Here is a 26,247-nt window from a genome sequence, read left to right as displayed (position 1 = left end):
GCACCCAGGGAACTATTCATAAGAGGGCCAGAATTTTACCTTGTTGTCTTCCCAAATCATTAAGTAAAATCATAATTGGTTGGGGGGAAATTAGTCTGAGACCCCATTCCTAAGTGTTGAACTACTCTACCCAGTATTGGGAGTAGTTTGGGCCAGACCAGATGATTAAAGGATGGTTTATAGTGGAAGCAACCAGAGAGAGAAAAAGTGATATCCATGTGTTGACAGTGGTAAAGCTAGCAACATGGTAAAAGTTAGCATGATAAAGTTGCTGTTTTTTATAAGCAGGAACTTGGGGAAACTGAGTTCCCTTACCTTTTAAAAATTCTTCTTTTCTTTGGCGATCACTCGTAGCCGAGTAAGATTGTCTTCCATAAACACGGTTTTAACAATGAGTCCGTAAGGGACTGTGGAGGCCAATTCTGGATCCCCACGTCCTTCCACAGTGGGGACATTGGTTTTTGGGTGGGATATGATCACGGTGTGGATTTGCCAAGTGTGCCTTCCTCTTAGCACGTTTTCCCCTTGCGTCCTGAGTTCAAGCGTCTTCAAAACCCGCGACAGTTTTGGTAAAGGCGGTTCTCCAACTGGAGCACTCGCAGGCCAGTGTTTCCCAGTTGTCGGTGTTTATACTACATTTTTTTAAAAAATTGCCTTGAGAGTGTCTTTAAACCTCTTTTGTTGACCACCAGCATTACGCTTTCCATTTTTAAGTTTGGAATAGAGTAGTTGCTTATGAAGACGATAATCAGGCATCTGCACAACATGGGGGCACCAAAATCTTTAAAGTGCTTAGGGCCTCTAAAGGTCTTAATACAGCCCTGTGTGTATGGTTGTTATCCCACCCAACATGCATATGTATTACAGCTTCACTTTCACAGAAAACTCTAGCCCTTTTCAAGGATCCTTGATTGCACAGAAATGTCTGTTTCCATTCAAGCAAATGTGAGCGAACCGCCCCTCCCACCAGACCTTCCCTGCTCAACATGTGAAAGTTGAGAACGGAGAGGGCAGAACTGAGGGCAACATTGGGCCAGGGGCATTGTGGATAGAAGCCAGGCTTGGCTCCCCTCCCATTCAAAAAGTGGGTTTGGCGAGGAGCTTAGTAGGTGGTGTTGCTGCTGCTGCTTCCATGGCAGTAGTGGCAGAAGAAGAATACAAAGTGTGGCAGCACTGTTTGTGTATCAGGAGGTGTCAGCCCTTTAGTGGGTTGCTAAGCCCATGCCCATTGGTTGTTCTCTTTCTTTAATCTTGTTGTTGTTGTTTAGTTGTTTAGTCGTGTCCGACTCTTCGTGACCCCATGGACCAGAGCACACCAGGCACTCCAGTCTTCCACTGCCTCCCGCAGTTTGGTCAAACTCATGTTAGTAGCTTCAAGAATACTGTCCAACCATCTCGTCCTCTGTTGTCCCCTTCTCCTTGTGCCCTCCATCTTTCCCAACATCAGGGTCTTTTCCAGGGAGTCTTCTCTTCTCATGAGGTGGTCAAAGTATTGGAGCCTCAGTTTCAGGATCTGTCCTTCCAGTGAGCACTCAGGGCTGATATCCTTAAGAACGGATAGGTTTGATCTTCTCCTCCAGCACCATAATTCAAAAGCGTCAGTTCTTCTTCTTTAATCTTATCACCACCTAAGACACCATCCGTGCCATTATGATTCAGCAATAGTGAAGCAGCTTGCACAAAGCTGAATTTTTCCATTATTGTGTTCATCTTCCATTTTGGTCCAACATGGTTTGCTGGAGTTGGTGGTTCTTTGGTTTTAGCAGTCCCTAGACTAGTAAGTGAAAACTTATAAGGCCAGTAGGCGAACGTGAAGCAAATTTGATGTTATACTTCCAGTATCATCCTTCTGAGTACAACACGCACAGAGAAACAAATGCAATAGATACTCCCCCATTTCTCATATTTGACTAAGAAGTTTGCTTAGCAGCATGTGCTTTTAGGTTGGTTTTTGGTTTTTTTAAGTCTTCAGTAGTAAAACTGACATTTCCCATTGCCCTGGGGGGGAAACACAGTGGGAGTTTTCTATTTATGCGGGTAAGTAGTTCATTTGCAAGCCAAGTCAGCAATTAGAAATGGCTTGGTATAAAAAGGCTGTGAATATAATGGACCCTCAATCCAAACACAACACTTGCAGCCCTTCCACGCACCAAATAAGGATTGCAAAGGCATCTTGGGAGTCCTTCTCAGTGGATACCCCTCAACTCTGAAATGCCTTTCCCCTAGAAACTTCACCAATGCCTAAACAAGTCCCAGAAACAATGCAAGGCTTCTCTATTTCAACTGAGCTGGCATAGGTGAGAGCATATTAGAGCAAACATTCTTAATTTACAAAATATTTCATCTATGGAGAATAGAGCCATTCAGAGACAGGAAACTAAAATGATCAAGAGGACAAAACTGACTCAGGTTGCAAACTTGGAGCTTTTTAGTGAGAAAGAGGGGGACAAGACAGAGTTGTATAAAATTATGCATGGTGGGGTAAAACTGGCTACTAGTTATGATGGTTGTGTTTTAATTTCTATGTTGGATGTTGTCAGAGGCTGTTGTTGCGACTACTCTAGAGTAACGACGCTCCACATTCTTGTCTTTAGACAGTTTTATTTAGTGCAGTCTATTTACAGTGAAATGGGGGTGCAGAAACATGTCTGCTTAGTCTGAGCCAGAATCCGGGAATGGCGCGCCCCTCGTCTTCTTCCAGCATAAGAGTCTCGGCATGCCAAACCTTCTTCCCTGCCTTCTCCTGCGTAATTCCGGAACCGGAGGAAAAAGGGGCCTGCGCTCCATGTTTTCCTTCTCCCCCTTTCCCCCCTCTCTTTCTTCCTCCCTCATGTGTAGCAGGGGCTCTTCTGTGTTGCCGGAGCCCTGCATCCCTCTTCCTCCTTCCTCACTGGACCCCTCCCCCTCCCCCTCCCCGCTGGCATTGCTGCTATTGGAGGAGCTGTTCTTGATGATGGGAGGGGGATCTCTGTATTCCCTTCCCCTTACAGATGTGAAGGATCTTCAGTATGTTTCTGAATGCCAATTGCTGGCAATCACCTGTGGAGAGAGTGCTCTTGCGCTGAGGTCCTGCTTGGTGGCTTCCTATAGCCACCTGGTTGGCTACTGTGTGAACAGAATTATAGAGCTGGAAGGGGCCACAAGGGTCATCTAGTCCAACCCCCTGCAAGGCAGGAATCATCCACCCTATGTGGGGCTCAAATTCATGACCCTGAGATTAAGGGGGTCTCAAGCTTTACCAGTTGAGCTATTTTTATGATTAGATGGATCTTTGGCCTGATCCAGCAGGTCTCTAATTTATGTTCTTGTGCTTCCTGCCAAAATAACTGTGGCAGGAACCGGTTGGAATTGGCGTGGGATGAAGGGGTCAGATATTATTACTGTGTTCCCTTTTACACTCACGACCCAGGGGAAAGTTAACCTGGGAAGATCAGTATGCCACCAAGCTGCCTACTTCTATGAGCAAAGAGTCCTGTTGGTTTTTGAAATCGCCTCTCCTGCAACCAAATTGCTCTACCAGTGAGGCTTGAGGAATCCTGTAACCCCACCACCACCCCCGATGGCACCAAGAGGCAGAGATGAAATGAGAAAGTTCTTATGTATGATTTATTCAGTCATCATAGTAAAGGCAAAGAATTCCGTCATGCCTCCATAACGGAGTTGCTCGCACTGATCTCCTGCCCCTTCCCCTCTAGCAACAACACCTGCTTCTACGGCGTCTGTTTGTGGACAATTGACTCTGCACTCTTTGTTCTTGCTCCCTTAACAAATACCGTGTTTGGGGGGAAAGGGGGGTCGGTTATACTGTCCATAGACATGTCAGCTGGCTGCTCTGTCTCCCCTCCCTCTTCTCCTAACACTGCATAACTCTTATGTTCATCTATCTCTGAACTGTTTTCTTCCTCCAAGCCCTGCTGTAAATCAAGACTGCCTTCCTCCTCTCTGGAAGCTACAAAAGAAGGGGGGGGAGACCCCTCACCACTTCTCCTCTTCAGCCCAGTCCCTGACACCTAGCCCCTTACCTCTGGCTGGCCTTAGTGCAGAAAAACCTAGCATCCGTGTCTGACTACATACCTCAAAAAATGCAGCTCCTTCCAAGTGCTCTATTTCCGAGCACAATTCAAAGTGTTGGTGCTGACCTTTAAAGCCCTAAATGGTCTCGGTCCTGTATACCTGAAGGAGCGTCTCCACCCCCATCGTTTAGCCCGGACACTGAGATCCAGCGCCGAGGCCTTCTGGCGGTTCCCTCACTGCAAGAAGCAAAGCTACAGGGAACCAGGCAGAGGGCCTTTTCGGTAGTGGCGCCCGCCCTGTGGAACGCCCTCCCATTGGAGGTCAAGGAGATAAACAACTACCTGACATTTAGAAAACACCTAAAGACAGCCCTGTTTAGGGAAGTTTTTAAATCTGTGATATTTTAATGTATTTTAATCTTTGTTGGAATAATAATAATAATAATAATAATAATAATAATAATAATAATTAATTGCCACCTCAGGTTCAGTTTTGTAAATTTTTTGCATTGAACCTAAACACATTACACTGACCTGTGCACAGCCGAGAGCCTGCAGAATGGTAAATGTTCAACACTGATGAGCATCAAAGACAATAGACCACACAATGCCTGGGTTTATTTAAAGATATTGGCAATGAATTCGTATCTTTTTTATTATTATTGTGCTCACCAGTAAGTAGTTGCATCATGCCAATTAGCTAAGCTTCTTACCTTGTTGCTTTGCTTTTCATAGTATCTCTGAGGGAGGTTTAGGGTCCACCAACAAAAAGCTTTTAAATCTTTCTAATTGATTTGTTGTTGTTGTTTTTAAATCTCCCCGACACCTTTTATGCATGTAATTATGCTTCAAATGAGCCTGTTGAAACAAATGGGATGCTAATAGGCACTTTGGTGGTCAAAAATAAACCTTGACTATGACTGCAACAGAAACGCAGAACCGTTAATGCAAAATACGCCCCATCAACTTGCAAAACCACTCTTTCCCCTTTCACTCCTTGTTGAAAGGCAAATTGCAATTTCTGATCAATAAAGCATGGATGCCATACAATTATTGCTCATGGTATAGGAGATGAAGGGGAAATGGTGAAATGCAATTTGGACAACACATGATGTATGTGGAGTTGTTTAGAGCCATATGAGCTGATTTAAGAAGCAGTGGGTGGAATTCAACTCTCCTCACCCTGAGCACTGTTCTGGGTGTAAGAATCATGTAGCAAGTAGACTTAGGCGGCAAAATTTTGGGCTGCACCACTTCAGATTGCAAAGTGGGAGTGAAATATTTGAATAGTCCTCCCTGTAAGATTTTTCTTGCGTGTAGCATAGCAATGGTAAAGTTTTAGATAGACTTCTCCCTGGTGTGTGGTTTTACAACGTGCAGATAATTTTTACGTGGGAGCAGGCATTAAAAATATGGCATTACACCTGCTGTTTAGAGTGGTACGACCCACAATTCTACAATCTCATTTGCCCAATGTGTAGAATGGTGACAAGTCGCCCACACCGGGCAAAAAGATTCCTGCATTGCAGGGGGTTGGGCTAGATGACCCTCGTGGACTCTTAAAAAGGTAAAGGTAAAGGGACCCCTGACCATTAGGTCCAGTCGTGACTGACTCTGGGGTTGCGCGCTCATCTCGCATTATTGGCTGAGGGAGCCGGTGTATAGCTTCCAGGTCATGTGGCCAGCATGACTAAGCCGCTTCTGGCAAACCAGAGCAGCACATGGAAATGCCGTTTACCTTCCCGCTGTAGTGGTTCCTATTTATCTACTTGCATTTTGACATGCTTTCAAACTGCTAGGTTGGCAGGAGCTGGGACCAAGCAACGGGAGCTCACCCCGTCACAGGGATTCGAACTGCCGACCTTCTGATCAGCAAGCCCTAGGCACAGTGGTTTAACCCACAGCGCCAACTCTACAATTCTATGATTCTATGCCCCACTTAAGTTAAATGGGACTTTTCTGTCTAGGATGAATGCATAGGATCACAACCTTCTTGCCCATTTTATCTCATGGATTCAGGATGGACTGCTGCAACATACCGGTATCCTTATCTCATTTTATTTCATTTTACGGAGACTCCAAACGTTTGGATAATCTATCAGGTGGTCACACCATAACGATTTAAAGATTTAATGCATGCTATTAAGAAGACATGAGTGTCCCGATGACAGCAGCAAGGACGCCACAGACACATAGTGAACTCCAGAAATGACTTGTTGGGATGAAAGGACACTTGTTAGTAAACATGTTGTGCACAAGAACTTACTATCATGCAACGGATATTGTATGCAGTGTATAGTTTCATACCTTAACTATTCCTTTTTTTAAATTGTTGTTTGATTTGCTTGGGTAAAACACACGTGTGTGTGTGTGTATGTGTGGTACAGTTGTTCCCAGTAGATGCATTGATTTTTATAAACCTTTTTCTTGTATAACATGTATTTTTGTGTATTTGCACTACAAATTTATATTTGTACCAATCTAGTTGTTTTATTTTCTTCCAAAAGACCCTAGTAATAGTAGATTGTTGAGTGCTATATATCACCTGTAGGGGAGAGATCAGTTGTTTCCTTCATTTACAGTATTTGCTGTAATTTACTCCTTCAATTACAGTATTTGCATCCCCTGAAGAGAGGGAATGGCTTTTAAGCATGTTCAGGTCTGTAGTGCTGGTATGTCTTTAGGTTAGGCCAATGATGAACAACCTTTTGAGCCCGGTGTGTCAAAATTCGCCAAAAAACAGAGCATAACTCGGGTGGTGTGTCACTTCAAGAAAAAAACAACACAATTTCGTGATATTTATAGTTTAAATAACAAAAATGTATAATTGTTTCCCCTTTTAAAAAAGGGAAAAGGGGAGGAAAAAAATTATTAAAGTTTTTTTAAGAAAATAAAAAAAATTAAAAGGGGAAAAATAAGGCAAAACCCAGAGGTCTTTCCCAGTGGGACTCTGGGCTCAGGCCTTCCTCCAACAGGTCTGCCGTTGGGGAGGTGGGCTCGGGTTGGGCCTGTGCCGCGGCTTCCTTTTTCCTCTTCCGGCCTCCGGAGTGCCTCGAGGCTGTCCGCCAGGTTCACGGGGTGAGGGTGGGGTCCGGCAGCTCCCTGGTTGCTCCACTGGTGGCCCCCAGTGTCCGGGCGGTGGCGGTTTTGGTGGCTCAGGAGCCCGTCCAGCAGCTCCTGCAGCGCTGGTCACTTTCAGGAGCTCCGCGGCTCCGTGCCAACTGCCATCTTGCCTCGCCGGAAGTCCACAAGGCCCCCAGAGATGCGCCGCCTACGGCATTCTGCTGCCGGCCGGAAGTGAGGTCTCGGCATGCGCCCGCGTGTCACCGAAAATGGCTATGCGTGTCAGTGCTGACACGCGTGTCACAGGTTCGCCAACACTGGGTTAGGCCGACCTCAAGTTCAATTATCATAGCCTATGGCCAAACGTCTACTTGGGAACGGCGATTTCACACAGATACTCTTGTTTACAGGCACGAGCGAATACACACTCGAAGACCATATCGTGTTGATGCATCTGACAAATATTCTCCAGATGATGATCTGGTAAACCTTGAAGTCCTGGATGAGGTAAGGTATGACAAGTTAATGAATTCTCAGTACTGGGTCTTACCGCTTGCTCTTGCCTTCAAGGCATTATTCATATTTCTAACAATATCGCCATGTCACCAAGTTAATTGTTCATAGTCCTGACATAATGAGAAAACTGTGGCATATGATTATGATCTCCTATCACGGGTTCATTTATATTCTGAGCATTTAGATTGTTCTGTTATGCAGGAGAAGCAGATGATGGATGGCAGGAGGGTACATTATTATTTGTGCTTGCTGCTATGAGAAGCTCAGCTCGAAACATCAAGATTAGAGAGGGTGTATATTTCAGAACTACTTTTCCATTGGAAAAGTATTATGCATTAAAAGTATATCACTATTATAAACATAGCAACTTTAGTCAAACCATGCACATCGCTTTCCACTTACATAAACTTGCTTCTTGTACCTCCGGTGATCTTTCACGTATGCAAATGCATGGCATTTTATTGGACAGGGAAAGAGGCAGAGAGATCTAACCACCGCTCCAAGAATGATCCATTTTCTTCCATCTTTCTCCGCCCTGAAATATTCCAACTTCCTGTTGCCCATATCCATCCCTTTCGGCCTGTTTACTTTGTCTCATAAAACTGAGCAAAAGCTGTTGAAAAAGGAGCTGGCTTTTGTTTGCATAGACCCAGTACTGGTGCAGTTTATTGGTGATGCTGGAGTGTGATAGACGGAACCCACTAACTGGCTTTGAACTGTGTGATTTGTTGGGCCCAAGCGAAATGGCCAAGGAGTGCTTGAGCTACAGCACTGCTAAGAGTTTCCACCCTTTCCATGGAAGACCACAAGGTGGGGTGCTGGGGCAGTGTAGCATAAACAGGCAGCAGGGAAGAGCTAAGCTAGATCTTATTTATGTGCACATTCGTCTTGCCCAAAGCAGCAGATCACAATGACGCAAGCAATCACCAGTTTTCTGGGTCATGTGGCCAGAATGACTAAACCACTTCTGGTGCAACGGTACACCGTGATGGAAACCAGAGCATACAGAAATGCCTTTTTCCTTCCTGATGCAGTGGTACCTATTTATCTACTTGCACTGGTGTGCTTTCGGACTGCTAGGTTGGCAGGAGCTGGGACAGAGCAACGGGAGCTCACCCCATCGCGGGGATTCGAACCGCTGACCTTCCGATCGGCAAGCCCAAGAGGCTCAGTGGTTTAGACCACATCACCAGCTGCATCCCACATATGTTTCTTTCTATGTTTCTTTCTTTCTATGTTTCTTTCTATGTTTCTTTCTATGTTTCTTTCTTTCTTTCTTTCTTTCCCTACTACCACTCCAGGGGTGCCAAGTTGAATAAAATAGGCATGGCAGGTAAGCCCCACCCCACATATTTGATCACATGCATATGCACCATTTGAATGGCAATGCCCATAAACTGGGGGGGGGGAAACCCCCTAAATATGCTATTGGTGGAGGATGAGGTCACTTCGTCCCTTAGGAATTGGCTCCTATGCACCACTCCCCTGCTGCCTTTTGCCCCCAGATAAAAATCCTGGCCAGGTTGCACATTTTGATTCCCAATCTGCCTTCCAGAAGCACTAGAGCCTTGCTGTTAAATAAATAAATCTCTGGGGCCCCGTGTAGGCGTGGGCCTTGGCACAATTGCTCCCGTTACACCAGGGATAATCTGCCCTTGCACATGGGCCCCCAGTGGAAATGATGGATCCAGAAGACTGCCAGACTGTTTACCTGCTTTTTGAGAGGCGGTGCAACCCCTTCCAAAATTAGGCGAAATGCCTAATTCCCAGACCATGGACCCACCCACCTATGGGGCCTAAGTCTTGCCAGCGTTCAGCTTCAGTTTGTTGGTCTCTATCCTCCCCACCGCTCCCAGGCAGTGATTCAGAACCTACACAGCCCCACCTGACACACATGTAACAGAAATAGGGCCAGGTGTCGTCAGCATATACAGTTGAACCTCGGTTCTTGAATGTCTCTGTTGACGAATGTTTCGGAACCCGAACGCCAAAAACCCAGAAGTAAATGCTTCCGTTTTCAAACACACTTCAGAAGTCGAACTGCTTCTGCTGTGTGTTTTTCAGTTTTCTCAATTTAATTTGCTGAAAGCCCTTTGTGGCTCGGTTTTCAAATGTTTCAGAAGTCAAACGGTCTTCTGGAATGGATTACGTTCGAAAACCAAGGTTCCACCATAGGTGGAACGTGAACCTGTATTTTCATATGAGGGAAGTATTTGTTTGCTTTAATACAATTAAACTTTGTGGGATGACTTTATTTTCATAGTTTGTGATCCTTTTATCGAAGCGTGGTCAAGGGTCCTGCATCTAATAAAAATTGGCACACATGCATAAAGGTAGAAAATTAGATTTGTTAGCTCTGTCTAGTTTTACTATTTTTATTATTTTAGTTGAGAAGAAAACAGGGACTCAGCCGTGCCAGCGCTAAGCACATTTTATGTGGCAATTGATTTCAGTGGGCAATTGAAATTAATTGCACGTAAAAGGGCTTCACTTTGAGCCTTAGGTAAAATGCTGCAATTGTAAGCAAAATCATTGTACATTTTGTGCTTATAGCAAGTAATTTAGCTGAATGTTATGTTATTGTGTAGATTTTTTAAAAAAAATCAGGAAGTTAAATATATTTTTGTTGTCTCTTTCTATTCCCGGTCCAGTACAGTTTATTTCTCTGACCCAAACAATGATTGAAATGTAATAGATCGGTTTATTGCTTTTAATGTGGCCTACAGTTATAGATTTGTCTTGGAGAGAGATATGAGTCTTGGGAAAAATGGTTTGATACGGCAAAGTCAATATTTGACATAAGTGACAAATAACATCCGAGATTTTTGCTTATTGCTTTTTGCAGTTGATGTACTTACGATGAGTTTCCTGCCTGCAAAATACTGCTTAACTGTAAAACTTGCAATGTTTTCAGGAGACAATTATTCATCAGTTGCAGAAGCGCTATGCAGACTTACAAATTTATACTTACGTTGGAGATATCTTAATAGCCTTAAACCCCTTCCAGAATCTCAGCATATATTCTCCACAGGTAAGAGAATTTTGGGAATGTATCCAGGATGGTGGCTTTGTGGAAAGAACTCCTCATGAAAGTCAAGGCACACCCCTCTCCCCTGCTGCACCCATCTGTGCCTTGTCCCATTCTCTTTCCAGATGTTCCCTCACTTCTCAAGAGCAGTTTGAAGGGACAGGGTGCAAGGACATGGGAGGCTGCAATGGATAGGAGAGATCTGGACAGGAAGAATTCTTGAACAAGCTATTGAGAAATAATATATATATGATAAGAATAATATTGGAGAAAACTGGATATTGAAACCTGCTTAACCTAAATCATATATCCCAGTTTTACAGCGGCCCTTTAAAGTATGCTTCACGCAGAGGCAGTCAGAAGTTGACCTGGCTAAGAAAACACCACCAAGAGCGTAGGGAAATATAAACGGTTGGGTTTCTTTAACTGAAATACAAACTGACTCTAAAGAGACTTTAAACTAAAGATAAATGCTTTCTCTCTTAGCAACATTCCAACCTTCAACCCATTCCAAACCTCCCACAAACTCCCACATAACTCCCATTAAACTACCCAAGAATTAACAGCAAACTAGCTTTATAACTAAGCAACTCTCATACTAAGATTCAACTAAGGAATCTCTTAAACTGAGAGTCTCTCTTACTAAGATTCAACTTGGAATCTCTTAAACTGAGAACAACAGAGAGTGATCTACTTAGAGATGAATCAAACTGAAAGATCTAACTAAGAGATACAGAAGGCTTCCTGGCAGAGCCTTATATACAAGAAGCAGAGCCCACGCCTGTGAGCAATTAACAGAAACACTGGCACCTGTTTCTCTTAAACAGACAGTATTTACATTAGACCGGCTCTAAAGTAACTTGACTATTCAAAAAATCCAACACAAGCAGAATTGGCTTCCACTACAACTTTTGGCTACCCAACCTGTTGTTTTGGTTTTTGAACGTTTTTGGAAGTCGACCGGACTTCCAGAACGGATTCCGTTCAAGAACCAAGATACGACTGTAATCTGTTTGCCCTCAGGCCCTTTGTTTTCATTATACAGTGGTACCTCGGTTTATGAACACAATTGGTTCCGGAAGTCTGTTCATAAACTGAAGCGTTCATAAACTGAAGCGAACTTTCCCATTGAAAGTAATGGAAAGTGGATTAATCCGTTCCAGACAGTCCGCAGAGTACTTAAACTGAAGCGTTCATAAACTGAAGCAAACTTTCCCATTGAAAGTAATGGAAAGTGGATTAATCCATTCCAGACGGGTCCGCGGAGTACTTAAACTGAAATGTTCATAAACTGAAGCATGGGTGTAATTGGTTCCGGAAGTCTGTTCATAAACTGAAGCGTTCATAAACTGAAGCGAACTTTCCCATTGAAAGTAATGGAAAATGAATTAATCCGTTCCAGATGGGTCCGCGGCGTTCATAAACCGAAAATTCATAAACCGAGGTGTTCATAAACCGAGGTTCCACTGTACTGTGAAGTGTTAGGAGTCATGTTGAAACTGAGACACTGTAATTCACTAGAACAGCACATGGGTTGCATGCAGAAGTTTCAATCTTGGCATCTCCACTTTAAAAAGAATCAAGTGATGGGTCACCTGACTAGGCCAGATGGACAAATAACCTGACCTTTATATAGCAGATTCGGTGATCCCATGAAAAATGCAAGCAGCACATGGGAGTGGGGTGGGGAGTTTCTGTTCATTTATTTTTTAACTGGCGGGGGGGGGCTTCTTATTACATGACACACATGTTGTGCTTTGACACCTCTCTTTCCTCCTTCAGTTCTCCAAGCTTTACCACGGCGTGAAGCGCTCCTCAAACCCACCCCACATATTTGCCTCTGCAGACGCTGCTTATCAAGGCATGATAACTTTCAACAAAGACCAGGTAGGAAAACGTTTTAAATGCATAAATATTTTTTTTTAAAATGCTGTTGTCTATACCAGTGGTTCCCACCTGCTTTCTCCCACAGACGTCTTGAAAATTGCAAAGGGTCTTAATTATTTTACCCCCGCCTGTTGTAGCAATTGCAATATCCTGTCCCCGATTCTGTGTGATTTTTAATTGTATTTTTATTGCTTCTTTTATTCTTTATATTGTATTTTATTGTATTCGGGTGGTAAGTCTTCTTCACAGACACTGCAGCCCACCTGAACAAAGCTCGTGAGCCACAGTTTGGGAACCCTGGGTCTACACAATGCAAGAGCATGTCGAATTTTTAGTTTATGTCATCCTTTCTGTGTGGAGCTTTCTGAAGTTTCACGCGGCTAAAATAGAACTCTGAAGGTCCCGGCACTACTTCAGACATCATGGCTTTTAAGTGTAAACCTATGATTTTGAATTTGAACCCGACAAATACAAAATTGAAAACGTGTATCCTAGAGGCTGCAGTTGGGGGAAAATATGGAATCAAAATCAAGAGATTTTAAATTCAGCTTCATTATTCCCACGAGTAGCATTTTGTAGGTCAGATTATTCATGCACAGCAAGTCATGGGATTATGTTTAATGTTCCTTGTATTGGGGCAAGAAGCTATCTGCTGCTGAATCCCCCCCCCCACCTATGACACAGCTTGTTAAAAACAATTTATAACACTTAAGGGTGTATTGATGCAGACCTGGGTCATACAGGTAGACTAGGGTGGATGAAAAGAACTATAGTTCCCTGAGTTCTTTCAGGAAAGGGAATGACCTAATTAATTTACCTAGTTTAAGACTGTGTTGTAGGCAGGCTTCTAATCTGACTCTGGGTTTCAATCACCAGGGCATGCAATAATTAATTTGCATGCTGCCAAGGGAGTAATTAATGCCTCCCTTTAGGTCAGATGTGTGTTGCTGGACTTTGGGAGAAGACTAGGAAGTACCAGACTCTTGTGACTATAAGTCAAAGAAAGTGAGAGTCATTAACTCTGTGATCACTCATTTTCATGGTAAAAACACAATAGGGATACTTCTAATATAACTGTAATGAGGACACAAATCCAATTATATGGCAATGATTTTAATGAAAATGCAGTCGAGTGCTGCAGAAACAGGAGTCTTTATATCCCAAAGATTGCAATCTTGCAAGACTTTTTCACATGAACTATGGCACGCAGAGACGGCTGCTGGCTCTAACAAAAGGCAGCGCTTTTAATTTGACAGTTTTCTCCTTGGCACGGTTTGCCGCAGGATTGTACAATAATCCCAAGTCGGTATATTTTTAGATACAATACGCATCTTAAAGAACCCCGAGAAAATAAATACAGGGATATGGCACTTTAGAAATGGTGGACCCAGTTTGAAAACCTGAATGGAGAAAGAGTTAAAATACACAGTACGGTATGTGAGGATCTCGGAATGCATTGGTTACGGTGATAATTTAGGAGGACCAACTTTTTCAAAAGGAGCACAGCCAAAGAATGGGGATGGTTGTTCTTCTGAGACACTCCAGGAGAGCCAAGTGAGATACTACAGCAAATGTATGGCTGCTGCCAGAAACGACAACCAGCCATTTGGCTCCCTCCTTCCACCACCCTAATACCAAGTTCAAAGTGCTGGTTTTAACCTATAAAGCCTAAAACGGCTCAGGACCGCAATACTTCAAGGACCACCTCTTTCCTTTGAACCTACCCGGACCCTGAGATCATCTTCTGAGCCCCTCCTTCATGTGCCTCCTCCTCGAGAGATTCAGAGGGTGGCAAGATGAGAACGGGTCTTCTCTGCAGTGGTTCCCCGTCTGTGGAATGCTCTCCCCAGGGAAGTTCGCCTGGCGCCTTCATTATACAGCTTTAGGCACCAGGCAAAAATGTTCATTTTTAACCAGGCCTTTGGTTGACCTGATTGACATCCTATACCCTTTTAAAATGTGGGTCTTTTTGAGGGGGTGTTATTGGGTTATTGTTTTATTTTAATTTTATATATTGCGATCTTTTCTGTGAACCGCCCTGTGACCTCTGGGTATAGGGCGGTATATAAATTCAAAACAAACAAACAAAACTGAAATATTTATTTGGTTTATACTGTAACCTTCAATGGATTCCCAGGATGTCTTTCAAAAAAATCAAATCTTGAGAGACTGCTTTCTTTCTTACCTACCCGGTAGGTTCCACCAGAGAACTTCTCCCGCATGTTCCAAAGAGATCAGACCACCACCCCAGTAATTTGGAACAACGTCTTCAGTGTGGCTGCCCCTGTTCTGTGGAACAGCATTCCTGTCAAGATACAGCATGCACCCCCTAGCTCCACTTAGACCCCTAGCTCCACTTAAACTTCCATGACTCTGGCCCACCTGGCTCAAGTTGCAGCAAAGGGAACAAGCTGTATAAATATGATATTCCACAGCAGCTATCTGACAAAGGTTGATTCCAGGGCATCCAGAGGCAATCTGATCCTAGCCTTGTTGACTTGGCACAGCCATGTTTATCAATTTGAATGAGATGACCAGCAACAGAGTCTCATGTGGTCCCTTCCAGCTTCACGATGCTATGTTTGCCTGGCTCACTTGCGTGCCGATTCTTGACCTGGAATGACCAGACCCAGAACCTGAAAGGTTCTGTGGCTGACATTTTGCAGGTAATGTAAAGGGACTTCTCTGTACCCCAACCTGGTTTCTTCCAGGTGTTTTGGACTATAAATCCCAACAGTTCTGGCCAGCAAGGCCAATGGTCATGGATGTTGTTGTTGTTTAGTCGTTTAGTCATGTCCGACTCTTCGTGACCCTATGGACCCTAGCACGCCAGGCACTCCTGTCTTCCACTGCCTCCCGCAGTTTGGTCAAACTCATGTTCGTAGCTTCAAGAACACTGTCCAACCATCTCGTCCTCTGTCGTCCCCTTCTCCTAGTGCCCTCCATCTTTCCCAACATCAGGGTCTTTTCCAGGGAGTCTTCTCTTCTCATGAGGTGGCCAAAGTATTGGAGCCTCAGCTTCACGACCTGTCCTTCCAGTGAGCACTCAGGGCTGATTTCCTTCAGAATGGATAGGTTTGATCTTCTTGCAGTCCATGGGACTCTCAAGAGTCTCCCCCAGCACCATAATGGTCATGGATGATGTAGTGCCAAACTTTTGGTGGACACCAGGTTAGATTCAAAGACAGAAGGACTGTGCAGGTATGTCAAGAGAGGATGATAGTTCACCTTGAAATTTTCCCAATCCTGATATTTCACACATTAATCACACTAATTGAGAGCATTCTTCTTCGTTGGGGAATATAATGCCATAACATGAGGTTATAACATTACGTGGAGCCGGTGCATTTGGTATCATATGTGCTTTTAAACTGACTATACTTTTGACTTTTCCCACTGATTTTATTGTTCTTTAACCCAATGCCTATCATTGTGCAAGAAGCAAGAGAGCTTCTTGTTTAAGCAATATTTTAAAATCAAGTTGAGCATGATTTGTTGACCTCTGCAAAGGCCGCCAAATTGAAGAAGATGCTCGGCTGTCTTAATGGTCTGTTAAGGTGCATGTCTGGGGAGATTAACCACTGGAGCTGTAAACGATGCATATTTACCTCTGTTTTGTGTTTCAGTGCATTATCATCAGTGGAGAGAGCGGTGCTGGGAAGACCGAAAGTGCCCATCTCATTGTGCAGCATTTGACCTTCTTGGGAAAGGTATCTATTGACTGCCATGTAGCATGAATGTCTGTCAGCAGTGCAAAGGACTGTCTGCGTTTGTCCACAGTGCTAAAATCAAGCTCCCCTTCCCATCTTCTCCTCCAGCATGGCTGCAAGGAGACGATTGGAAATGTCTGCTTCTGTTTTCAATTGGCCACAGTTTGAAGTCGGCTTGTTTTGGTCACTCATCGTCAACATTAACTGCAGTTTGCCTGGGCTTTGATGTAAGACTAAGCTGCAAAGCCATTAGCCAAAAACGGGAGTGAAAGATTCAAAAGTCCTCCTCACCACCATGCTGGGGGGAGCAGGAGGGGAGTGTCCAGTCCTGGTGCTCTATTAGACTTGATCTCATAATGCTTAGCCACAGTTTAGCATTAGATGCAAACGTTTGTCTCATGATATCTGCTTATAGATCCTGCCTGGTTGCAAAAGCAGGTGTGGTAGTGGCCTGATTGGGGAAAGCAAGATTTTATAGGGCTGCTAACAACACAGATGACTTGAGGGGTGCATCTTAAGGAATATTGGCAGTGTCATACAAAACCTGTGTATTGTAGGATGTCAGGGGGACTCCTTACAGGGAGCCTCCCCCAGTCATCGTGACCAGCACTTCGCCCAGCGATCGCGTCAGCAGTGGGTCAGGAGGGAGAGAGGAGGACTGGAGTGGTATGGAGGGAGGGCTCTGAGATGCTGCTGAGCCCTTGCACCGACTCAGATGGCCAGTAGAGGAAGGAAGGCTCAGCGATGCAGCGGAGTCACAGCAACATCCCAGCCAACAGAGGGGAGATGGGATACAGCCCCTTTTGGCGCCCGATTTGAGGCGCACGCCCAGACGTAGGGCCATAGCTGCCAAGTCTCCCGTTTTCCCCGGGAAAACCCCTTTTTTCTTACCTTTTCCCGGTGGTCCCCCGTATCACTTCGTCTCCTGTTTTTTTCCATTACAGTGGAACCTCGGTTTATGAACACCTCGGTTTATGAATTTTCGGTTTATGAACGTCACGGACCCATCTGGAACAGATTAATTCACTTTCCATTACTTTATGAACAGACTTCCGGAACCAATTACACCCATGTTTCAGTTTATGAATGCTTCAGTTTAAGTACTCCGCGGACCCGTCTGGAACGGATTAATCCACTTTCCATTACTTTCAACGGGAAAGTTCGCTTCAGTTTATGAACGATTACTCCGCGGACCGTCTAGAACGGATTAATCCACTTTCCATTACTTTCAATGGGAAAGTTCGCTTCAGTTTATGAACGCTTCAGTTTATGAACAGACTTCCGGAACCAATTGTGTTCATAAACCGAGGTACCACTGTATTTTCTCCTGCCGGCGGCCATTTTTTTTCTTTCCGATTTGCCCTTCTATGGGCACCCAAAATGGCCGTCGCCAGCTTCAAAAGTCACGTCTATGCATGTCCGGAAATGCATAGACGTGACTTCCGGTGTTGGCGGCGGCCATTTTGGTGCCCATAGATGGGCGAAGCGGCACCGGAAGTTGCGTCGGCACACTTCCTGACATGCGTACAAGCGACTTTTGAAGCCGGCGACGGCCATTTTGGGTGCCCATAGAAGGGCAAAGCAACACCGGAAGTTACATCGACGCAACTTCCGGTGTAAAATGGCTGCCGGTCCCGGATTCTGCAGTCCGGAACTTGGAAGGTAAGCGTAGGGCTAGGGGAAGGCGTTTCGGGGTCTCCAAGCGCTTATGTTGGACCAGAAACCAAAAGGCGGTATTGCTGGATTCTGGGAGCGACTAGGCAGTCATGTTTTCTGATGACTCTGCACTGTAAATAGTATGCACAATAAAACTCTTAAAGACAGAGCGGACTGGAGCGTCTTTCCTCGGGAGTAGGTTTTGGGGGATAAAGAGATCTTCATGTTTTAAGCAAGCTTTCTTCAACTGGGGAATCCCTTGTAACCTGTTCCCATCTGTGAAGGCTAGCAATCGTGCTTTGCGGGAGAAGATTCTCCAGGTGAACCCCCTGGTTGAAGCCTTTGGAAATGCCTGCACTGCCATCAATGACAACTCCAGCCGTTTTGGGAAATACCTGGAAATGATGTTTACACCAACAGGAGCTGTGATGGGAGCAAAGATTTCCGAATATCTACTGGAAAAATCCAGAGTTATAAAACAAGCTGTGTAGGTATAAATTTTGCTCCCGCCCACCCGCCAGCTAGAAGCAATTTTACCTTCATAGAAAACACACACACACGTGCGGCAATATTTTCAATGCAATTTATTCTAAGCAAGAGGCATTATCAGAGTTCAAGTAAACCAGGGGTAGGCAACCTAAGGCCTGTGGGCCAGATGTGGCCCAAATGCCTTCTCAATCCAGCTCGTGCACAGTCCGGGAATCAGCATGTTTTTACATGAGTAGAATGTGGCCTTTTATTTAAAATGCACCTCTGGGTTATTTGTGGGGCATAGGAATTTGTTCATATTTTTTCCCAAAATATAGTCCACATGGTCTGAGGGACGGTGGACCGGCCCATGGCTGAAAAAGGTTGCTGACCTCTGAAGTATACTGTATTTTTCCGTGTATAAGACACCCCCATGTATAAGACACCTCCTACTTTTAGGGACTCCAATTTAAGAAAATATACATATGCACTATCTGTGTATAATATGCCCCCCCCCCAATTTCTAACCTTATTTTAGAGTTTTAAAAAAACCTAGTCTTATACATGGAAAAGTACGGTTTGTGCAGCCAGGTTGCGCACTAGGGCAGGATGGGGCACACCGATCCTGGCCCAACTGCATCAACTACTAATTAGTTTCCAGACTGAATTGAAAGTGCTGGTTTTGGCCTATAACACATTATGCTACTCAGGACCCCGATACCTCAAGGGCCACCTCTTTCTACATAAACCAGCCCAGATACTTTAGTCTGCATCAGTGGCTATTCTCCATGTTCCTCACCTGAGGGAGGTGCAGAGAATAGCAACATGAGAAGAACTTTTCGGTGGTTCGAATCCCTGCGACGGGGTGAGCTCCCGTTGCTCGGTCCCAGCTCCTGACCACCTAGCAGTTCAAAAGCACATCAAAGTGCAAGTAGATAAATAGGTACCACTCCAGCGGGAAGGTAAACAGAGTTCCCGTGCACTGCTCTGGTTCGCCAAAAGCGACTTAGTCATGCTGGCCACATGACCAGCTGTCTGTGGACAAATGCCGGCTCCCTCAGCCATTAAAGCGAGATGAGTGCCGCAACCCCAGAGTCATCCGCGACTGGACCTAATGGTCAGAGGTCCCTTTACCTTTACCTCCCAAGAGAAACAGTGCGGTTGTGAGAATAGGCATATGCACAATGTATGTAGGTATATGGAATATACATAAGTTTGCACGTGTAATAAAAGTGTTGTGTATAGAGGTATGACGTATTTAATATGTTACTATATAAGCCATCAAAGTAACTTTTTTTTTCTTTAACAGAGGGGAGAAAAACTTCCACATATTTTATTATATATATGCTGGCCTTTATCACCAGAAAAAACTCTTTGAATATAACCTGCCTGAGAAAAAGCCTCCCAGGTAACCCATTACTAATTTGATTTTAATGCCAGTTGTAATTAGGTATTGATTAGCTGTTGCTTCCAGCATGATACTTGAGTTAGAATATCCCTTAACCCTTCCCCAACCCTTAAGGACCCTTTGTCAGCCTATCATGTGTAAAAGTGGATACCGGTAGATAAGATGGGAATTTGACTGTGATGCTGTTTTGCCAAGCCATGCCCACCTGCTCTACACCTGACATCAAGGGGAATATATTGGGTACAGGACAGGTAAAGGTCGGGCCTTGCAGTTCTGTCCAAGTGCCAGGCATAGACCTTGTAAACAGTGATGTACAAACATGCCAGTTCACTTTGTTATTTTCTATTGAACTGCAGTTGGCCTTTTTTGCACAAGCTTTTTTTCCGTATACTTTTTAAAACTGTAGTTTTTAGCTTTAGTAGACAGTAGGGACGGGATGCAGGTGCCGCTGTGGTCTAAACCACAGAGCCTAGGGCTTGCCGATCAGAATAATTTGTTGGAAGCTGCGCAGAGTGGCTGGGGCAACCCAGTCAGATGGATGACATGTAAATTTATTATTATTATTATTATTATTATTATTATTATTATTATTATTATCATCAAGTAAGTGGGGTTAGGAATGCAGCCACTCTCGCCTCCTTGATTTCACAGTTCAGTTTTTACCTTGCATCCCATCTCAGTTTAGTTAAAAGTCAATACAATTTCAGCAGGGAGGAGAATTTTAAATTTCATGTTACTTTTAAAACAAGATTTTAGGATGGACAAAAATGGGCAGTCAAATCCGGATGGTTCTCCTCCTTTAACCGAAGATCAGATCTACAGGTAGCAAAGATGCAAATTATTTCCATTTGAAAATAATTGGATTGAAAACGCATTTCATTGGGTTTTAAAATTCACAATAGGAAGCACATTAAGGGAAGGATCCATTGTAGCACTTTAATAATCGTTCTGTCAGTGTGTAAGCATTTTACCTTGCAAGATGAAAAAATCTTTTCCCCCCCCTCTTCCCTCCCACATGCACTGTTCTGGTGTCTTGGGTCCATCTGTCCCTGAGCCAATTTGGAGAGGTGCAGGGGAGAAGAGGAAGAAAAGCCCCATTGCCCTAGGGGAAGTCCTTGTGCAGGCTTCCGGTAGCAGGACTCATTAGTTGAATCTGTCCCCGGGACTGCAATCCTACAGTCTAAGGGTATATTGACCGCCTCAGAAACAATAAAAAGGAAGAGGTACCTGTATCGTGAATATAGGTTGTACTGTATGCCTTTGTGCATAATGTGCACATGTTTTCAAAAAGTTCTAGAGAACTAAATGGCTTTCGCAACAAGAGTCCACGCTGTAATGGGGGTTGAATGGACAGATGGAAGGAAATCCACTCGGTGGTCCGTTTTTGATGGATTCCCTTGTGCAGTGTTATGTTAGCTCAGTCGATAGAGCAAGAGATTAAATCTCAGGATTGTGAGTTTGAGCCCCATGTTAGGCCGGGGGTTAGACTAGATGGGGGTCCTTTCCAATTCCACAATTTTAAGAATATTTTCCCACCTGAATAGACTTCTCCCCCTTAATGATAGTCGCCTGAAGGGATCCTGTTTGCCTAATACTTGGAGAGCATCTTCAAATGAGGTTGTGCTTCAGTGTCCTCCTTTGAAATGGGATTGATGTCAGTCACCTGAAATTGCTGTGACCCCAGCTGATTGACAAGTGGCTAGTCCTTCCCACCTGTCAAGTTTGCTCACAGCAGGTAGAAGAGGTCGAGATTTGGGCTGCTGGGCTAAATGGATTCCCAACTCCTTTAACTATGTGAATCAAAAATAAAACTAAGCTTTTTTTTCACTCTCTTGAATTGCATCTGTTGTTGTTTTTCAAAATAGTTGGTTTCAGAGTTAATGGTACGTGTTAACATTATGCAAATAAACCCAAATGAATTGTTTTTAAATCTGTACATTATTATTACTTGGGTAATTGGCCTATAAGGACGGAGTTGCACTTACATATTCCATTGTGTCAACTTTCAAGTGTGTGTTGTTGTTGTTTTCTACATTAACTTTATGAACTTGTCTGGTTTTATTGACTAAGGATACCCATTTCAAAATAACAGCATCATGGCAACCCTTTGGACAACTACATTATAGGATAGGCAGAGAGGGGATAAAATCTCTCTCTCTCTCCGTTTGCACATAGGGTTATGTTGAATCCCCGTGAGGCGTGGGCTACGCAGTGTCAGACGAGGAGGATAGGTTTTAATTTCACCCCAGATGCAGTGCTTTTCTCTTCACTGTATTGGAAGAGTCATTCACGTACTGTACATGGGAGTAAGAAAAGAAGTTTTCAACTATGTTATTAGTGGCTAAAAAATTTCGATCTAGTTTTGTAAGGCGGGGGGGAGGGTAGAGCAGGTTTCGCCTGTCCCACAACTTGCTGTTTGTAGCCTTAAAAAGAGTCGTGGACGCTATTGGGGTCGCTTTATTGGCTGAGGGAGCCGGCGTACAGCTTCCGGGTCATGTGGCCAGCATGACTAAGCCGCTTCTGGCAAAACCAGAGCAGCACACGGAAACGCCATTTACCCTCCCGCCAGAGTGGTACCTATTTATCTACTTGCACTTTGACGTGCTTTCGAACTGCTAGGTTGGCAGGAGCAGGGACCAAGCAACGGGAGCTCACCCCGTCGCGGGGATTCAAACCACCGATCTTCTGATCGGCAAGCCCTAGAACACTTACTTCTGGGTTTGCAGAAGTAACCCTGACCCTGACCCTGACCCTGACCCTAACCCTAACCCTAACCCTAACCCTAACCCTAACCCTAACCCTAACCCTAACCCTAACCCTGGGTTTGCAGTGTTTGGGTTCCAAGCTCTTTGAGTACCAAGGCGTTTGAGAACCAAGGCACTTGAGAACCAAAGTACCGCTGTATTTAATAAAACCTCAGAAAGGTTTACAGAAAATGAAAATGAAATACTAGCATTATCAACAAAAGACTGGTCAAAATAATACCCAGGGAGTGGCTTTATATGTTTGTAGATATTGCAGTCTAGACTGAAGTCATATCTTCCATTTGTAAGATGCTACCATTACCACCAAGCTTATGAATTTGCTTAAAGGTAGATTCTCCTTTCTAAAGAGTGGATCCAGCGCTGGATTTGCACTCTGGCAAGGTTGTGCACATGGCTTTCTCCAGGCCCCCACTACCCACTCCAAATCCCCCTGCCCCCTGAAGGTCTGAGAAACCACCCAGAATAGTTTGAAATATGTTGCCGCTGTAGCTGATGGTGTAGGGACTCGGGAGGTCAGTGAAAACTGGGTGCCATGCCTTGGACAACCAGAAGTGCAAATATACCATTGGGTACAACCTACTGAGTTCAGTTTAATTGAAATCAAGCTTTCATCAAGGCTTAATCTGAGCACAATGCTCAGCTCCCAAACCCCTTTACAATTTTGTGGTTCAGCTCTCCAAGGAGAGCTCTCCAAGGATGAATCTGAGAGTGTCTCTTTGTGCATGCAGAGTGTTTTATTTACTGTGAATTTCCAATGCTCTTACAAATGTAGGGTTCCTAAGACAAACTCCTGTACCTGTTGGGTTTGGGTTCTAGACAGGCTCCAGCATCAGCCACCTTGTGAATGAATTTTATCTCTTTTTATTTAGGTACATTGATAACGACACAGGAAGGGTGATGCATGACATTATAAGTAAAGAATCCTATGGGACACAGTTTGAAGCAATCCAGCATTGTTTTAGGATCATAGGGTTTACGGATGAGGTAAGTAGTGACTTTTCAATCTGCTGCCACGAAGATACTTGTCTTGCTCCAGAAGGCGGCAGGAGCTCAGCCATGCTGAGGGAGCCTGTCGGGGTGCCTGGCTGCACCTCTCTCAGCATTTTTCACCCGGGGCCACTGCCCCTCTGGCCCTCCCACACTATGCCACTGGTTACACCCTCCGCCTGCAGTGTGGGTGGGCTCTGAAGTGTTGAGTCTGAAGTCTGCTGGTGCTTCGAGTTCTGACTTCTGAAGAGTTCTCGCTCTTCCTGTTGTTTGCAGGAAGTGCACTCAGTGTATCGAATTCTGGCTGGGATCTTAAATACAGGAAATATTGAATTTGCTGCCATTTCCTCACAACATCAAACCGATAAAAGCGAAGTGCCCAATGCCGAAGCCTTAGATAATGGTAAATATTTGTGGGGGGGGGGAGTCTGTGGATTGTACTTCAGAGGACTTGTAGGGCAGGGATGGGGGACCTGTGGCCCTCTAGGTGTTGTCAGACTACGACTCCCACCATTCCTGACAGTTAGCCATGCCGGCTGGGGCTGATGGGAGATGGAGTCCAACAACAGCCACAGGTTAGCCAGCCCTGCAGTAGTAGAATATGACTAAGAAAAGACCAGTTTCACACAAGATGTCTGCCCAAGGCCAACAGCTTCCATCTCATCCCAACATGTCTGTGTGTCATCTTTCAGCCGCGGCCCTGTTGAGCATTGGCTCAGAGGAACTTCAGGAAGCGCTCACCTCTCATTGCGTTGTGACACGAGGCGAGACTATTATCCGGACAAACACGGTAGACAAAGCAGCCGATGTGCGAGATGCCATGTCAAAGGCACTTTATGGCCGACTCTTCAGCTGGATCGTAAATCGCATAAATACCCTGCTGCAGCCTGATAAAAATATATGGCAAGTCCACACATCAAAAAGCAGCATGTGTGCTGGGGGAGTCTTCTGTGTCTATATATTTCTTTTTATTTTACGGGAGGAATTTACTGTTTGTTTTAGAATAATGCCTCTAAATGGCCTCCATGCTGTGATTCTGCATTTTTGTTTCCAGGACGTTAACTCCAGTGTTTTCGAAGAGCTGGCTGGGATTTAACCAAGTAGGTCAATGGGATCAGTGTGGGGTTAAAATCCCATCAAACTCTTTGAAAAGACATCACAAAGCGATGTTTTTAAAAGTTAGTCTGCTTTATGGTGAAAAGCTACTGAAGTCCTTTCAACGATAAGGCTATCGTGTACAAAACGTTTAACGTGATGTGTTCACACTTAAAACTGTCGCTAAAAGTTACCTGAGCTGATTTAGCAGCTCATATACAAGTTTAGCTGTGTGGTGGGCTGCAAGGAAGGTGGATTATGCCAATTGCATTAAGATCCCCCAAATAATAAAATGGCATTTAGTGAGCTATTGATAAATGAGGAATTGTGCTGTACAATTATTTTATGGGCATATGGAAACATTTAATTATATAATCTAGTGGAAGAGTTCACATAGGCTTGAATGCAAGGACTTCGTGTGCAGTGAATAACTGTAGTTTTGCACTTTCAGGGAGTCCAAAACGCGCTTTGCATTTCTGCCAAGGCATTCTTCCTATATCTTTTCAATGCTGAGAGTCTTGCACAACTTATTACATCATTTATTTTATTTAGTATCATACCTTTCAATAGTTTTCAAAGCAATAAATTGAACACGATTAAAATAAAATATAAAACAGATAGAGCTGAACTTGCATGTACAAAACTGGTTTCCAATGATGTTTCAGTTATGGATTTTGTATGTTTTTTCTACCCAGCAATGCAGAAAGTGGAATGAATGTTGGTATACTGGATATTTTCGGATTTGAGAACTTCACAAGAAACTCCTTTGAACAGCTGTGCATAAACATTGCAAATGAGCAGATCCAGTTTTATTTCAATCAACACATCTTTGCACTTGAGCAGGCAAAGTTTACTTTATTACCATTGGCTGGCTCTGTATCAATGTCTCTAGGCTAAACTTGGGGCTTGTGAGAGGAGTGAACCATAGGAGATGACTGGAACTTTTTCCTTAATTTATCTCCTCCCTTATATATGGTTAGAGTGATATTGGGTATATCTTGAGAGATAAATATTGCTTGGGGGGATTCCCATATGAAGCTTAAGAGAAAAACAATAAGGTGACTAATGAAATTTATGTTGGTATTTTTGGTTAAAGATAAAAGAGATGGTGTATAATAAAAGGAGAATTCCCTGGATGTCTGGATCCAGGTTTGGGGCAAGTATGGTACTCTTTGGTGAGAGAACCCCAGCAGAGATTTAAAATTACAAAATAATATGCAGCAAAATAAAGTGTGGATATAAAGACCTTTAAATCATCCCTGTTTAAGTTGCTTCCAAAGTTCCCCTCTTCCCTTAGCATAGAAAGAGACCACACATTTGGAAGTTAAAAATGATTTACTTACAAACTCTTTGAAGGTCAGATTCATGTGCTTTTCCATGCAGCAGTAATAAAAACACAGGCAGGAAAACTCAGATTCCAAAGTGGTAAATGTTTCTAAATTATTTGTATAGAAGCAGAAAGATAGCTTGCTTAAGCCACACGGTCTGAGTTTGGAGCATTCTTCATAGACCTTGCTGGTAGGGTTCACATGGTAGAATGGGAAGAACAAAGGTCTGATAACGGCTGCTTATCCTACAACTTGGACCCCAACAATTTGGGCTTGGCACCTTGTAGCGGGTTTCACATGTAGTGTTTGTGAAAACAGAATGC

The 26,247-nt window shown here is 44.1% G+C and overlaps 1 protein-coding gene across 1 annotated transcript in view; it reads left to right on the top strand.

The window, feature by feature from the left end:
* Positions 1–26,247, top strand: part of MYO3B (myosin IIIB) — a 253,454-nt gene that overhangs the window by 116,194 nt on the left and 111,013 nt on the right. The window contains exons 11-20 of the mRNA XM_060281215.1: positions 7,487–7,583; positions 10,507–10,623; positions 12,403–12,507; positions 16,134–16,217; positions 18,158–18,360; positions 19,651–19,749; positions 23,384–23,498; positions 23,778–23,904; positions 24,194–24,404; positions 25,292–25,439. Coding sequence (XP_060137198.1) covers positions 7,487–7,583; positions 10,507–10,623; positions 12,403–12,507; positions 16,134–16,217; positions 18,158–18,360; positions 19,651–19,749; positions 23,384–23,498; positions 23,778–23,904; positions 24,194–24,404; positions 25,292–25,439 — 1,306 coding nt within the window. The remainder of the gene's footprint in view (positions 1–7,486; positions 7,584–10,506; positions 10,624–12,402; positions 12,508–16,133; positions 16,218–18,157; positions 18,361–19,650; positions 19,750–23,383; positions 23,499–23,777; positions 23,905–24,193; positions 24,405–25,291; positions 25,440–26,247) is intronic.

Source organism: Zootoca vivipara, chromosome 1 (genome assembly GCF_963506605.1).
Source record: "Zootoca vivipara chromosome 1, rZooViv1.1, whole genome shotgun sequence".
Taxonomy (NCBI): Eukaryota; Metazoa; Chordata; class Lepidosauria; order Squamata; family Lacertidae; genus Zootoca; species Zootoca vivipara.
The sequence above is the reverse complement of the archived record's forward strand: the minus strand, read 5'-3'. Positions and strand labels throughout refer to the sequence as shown.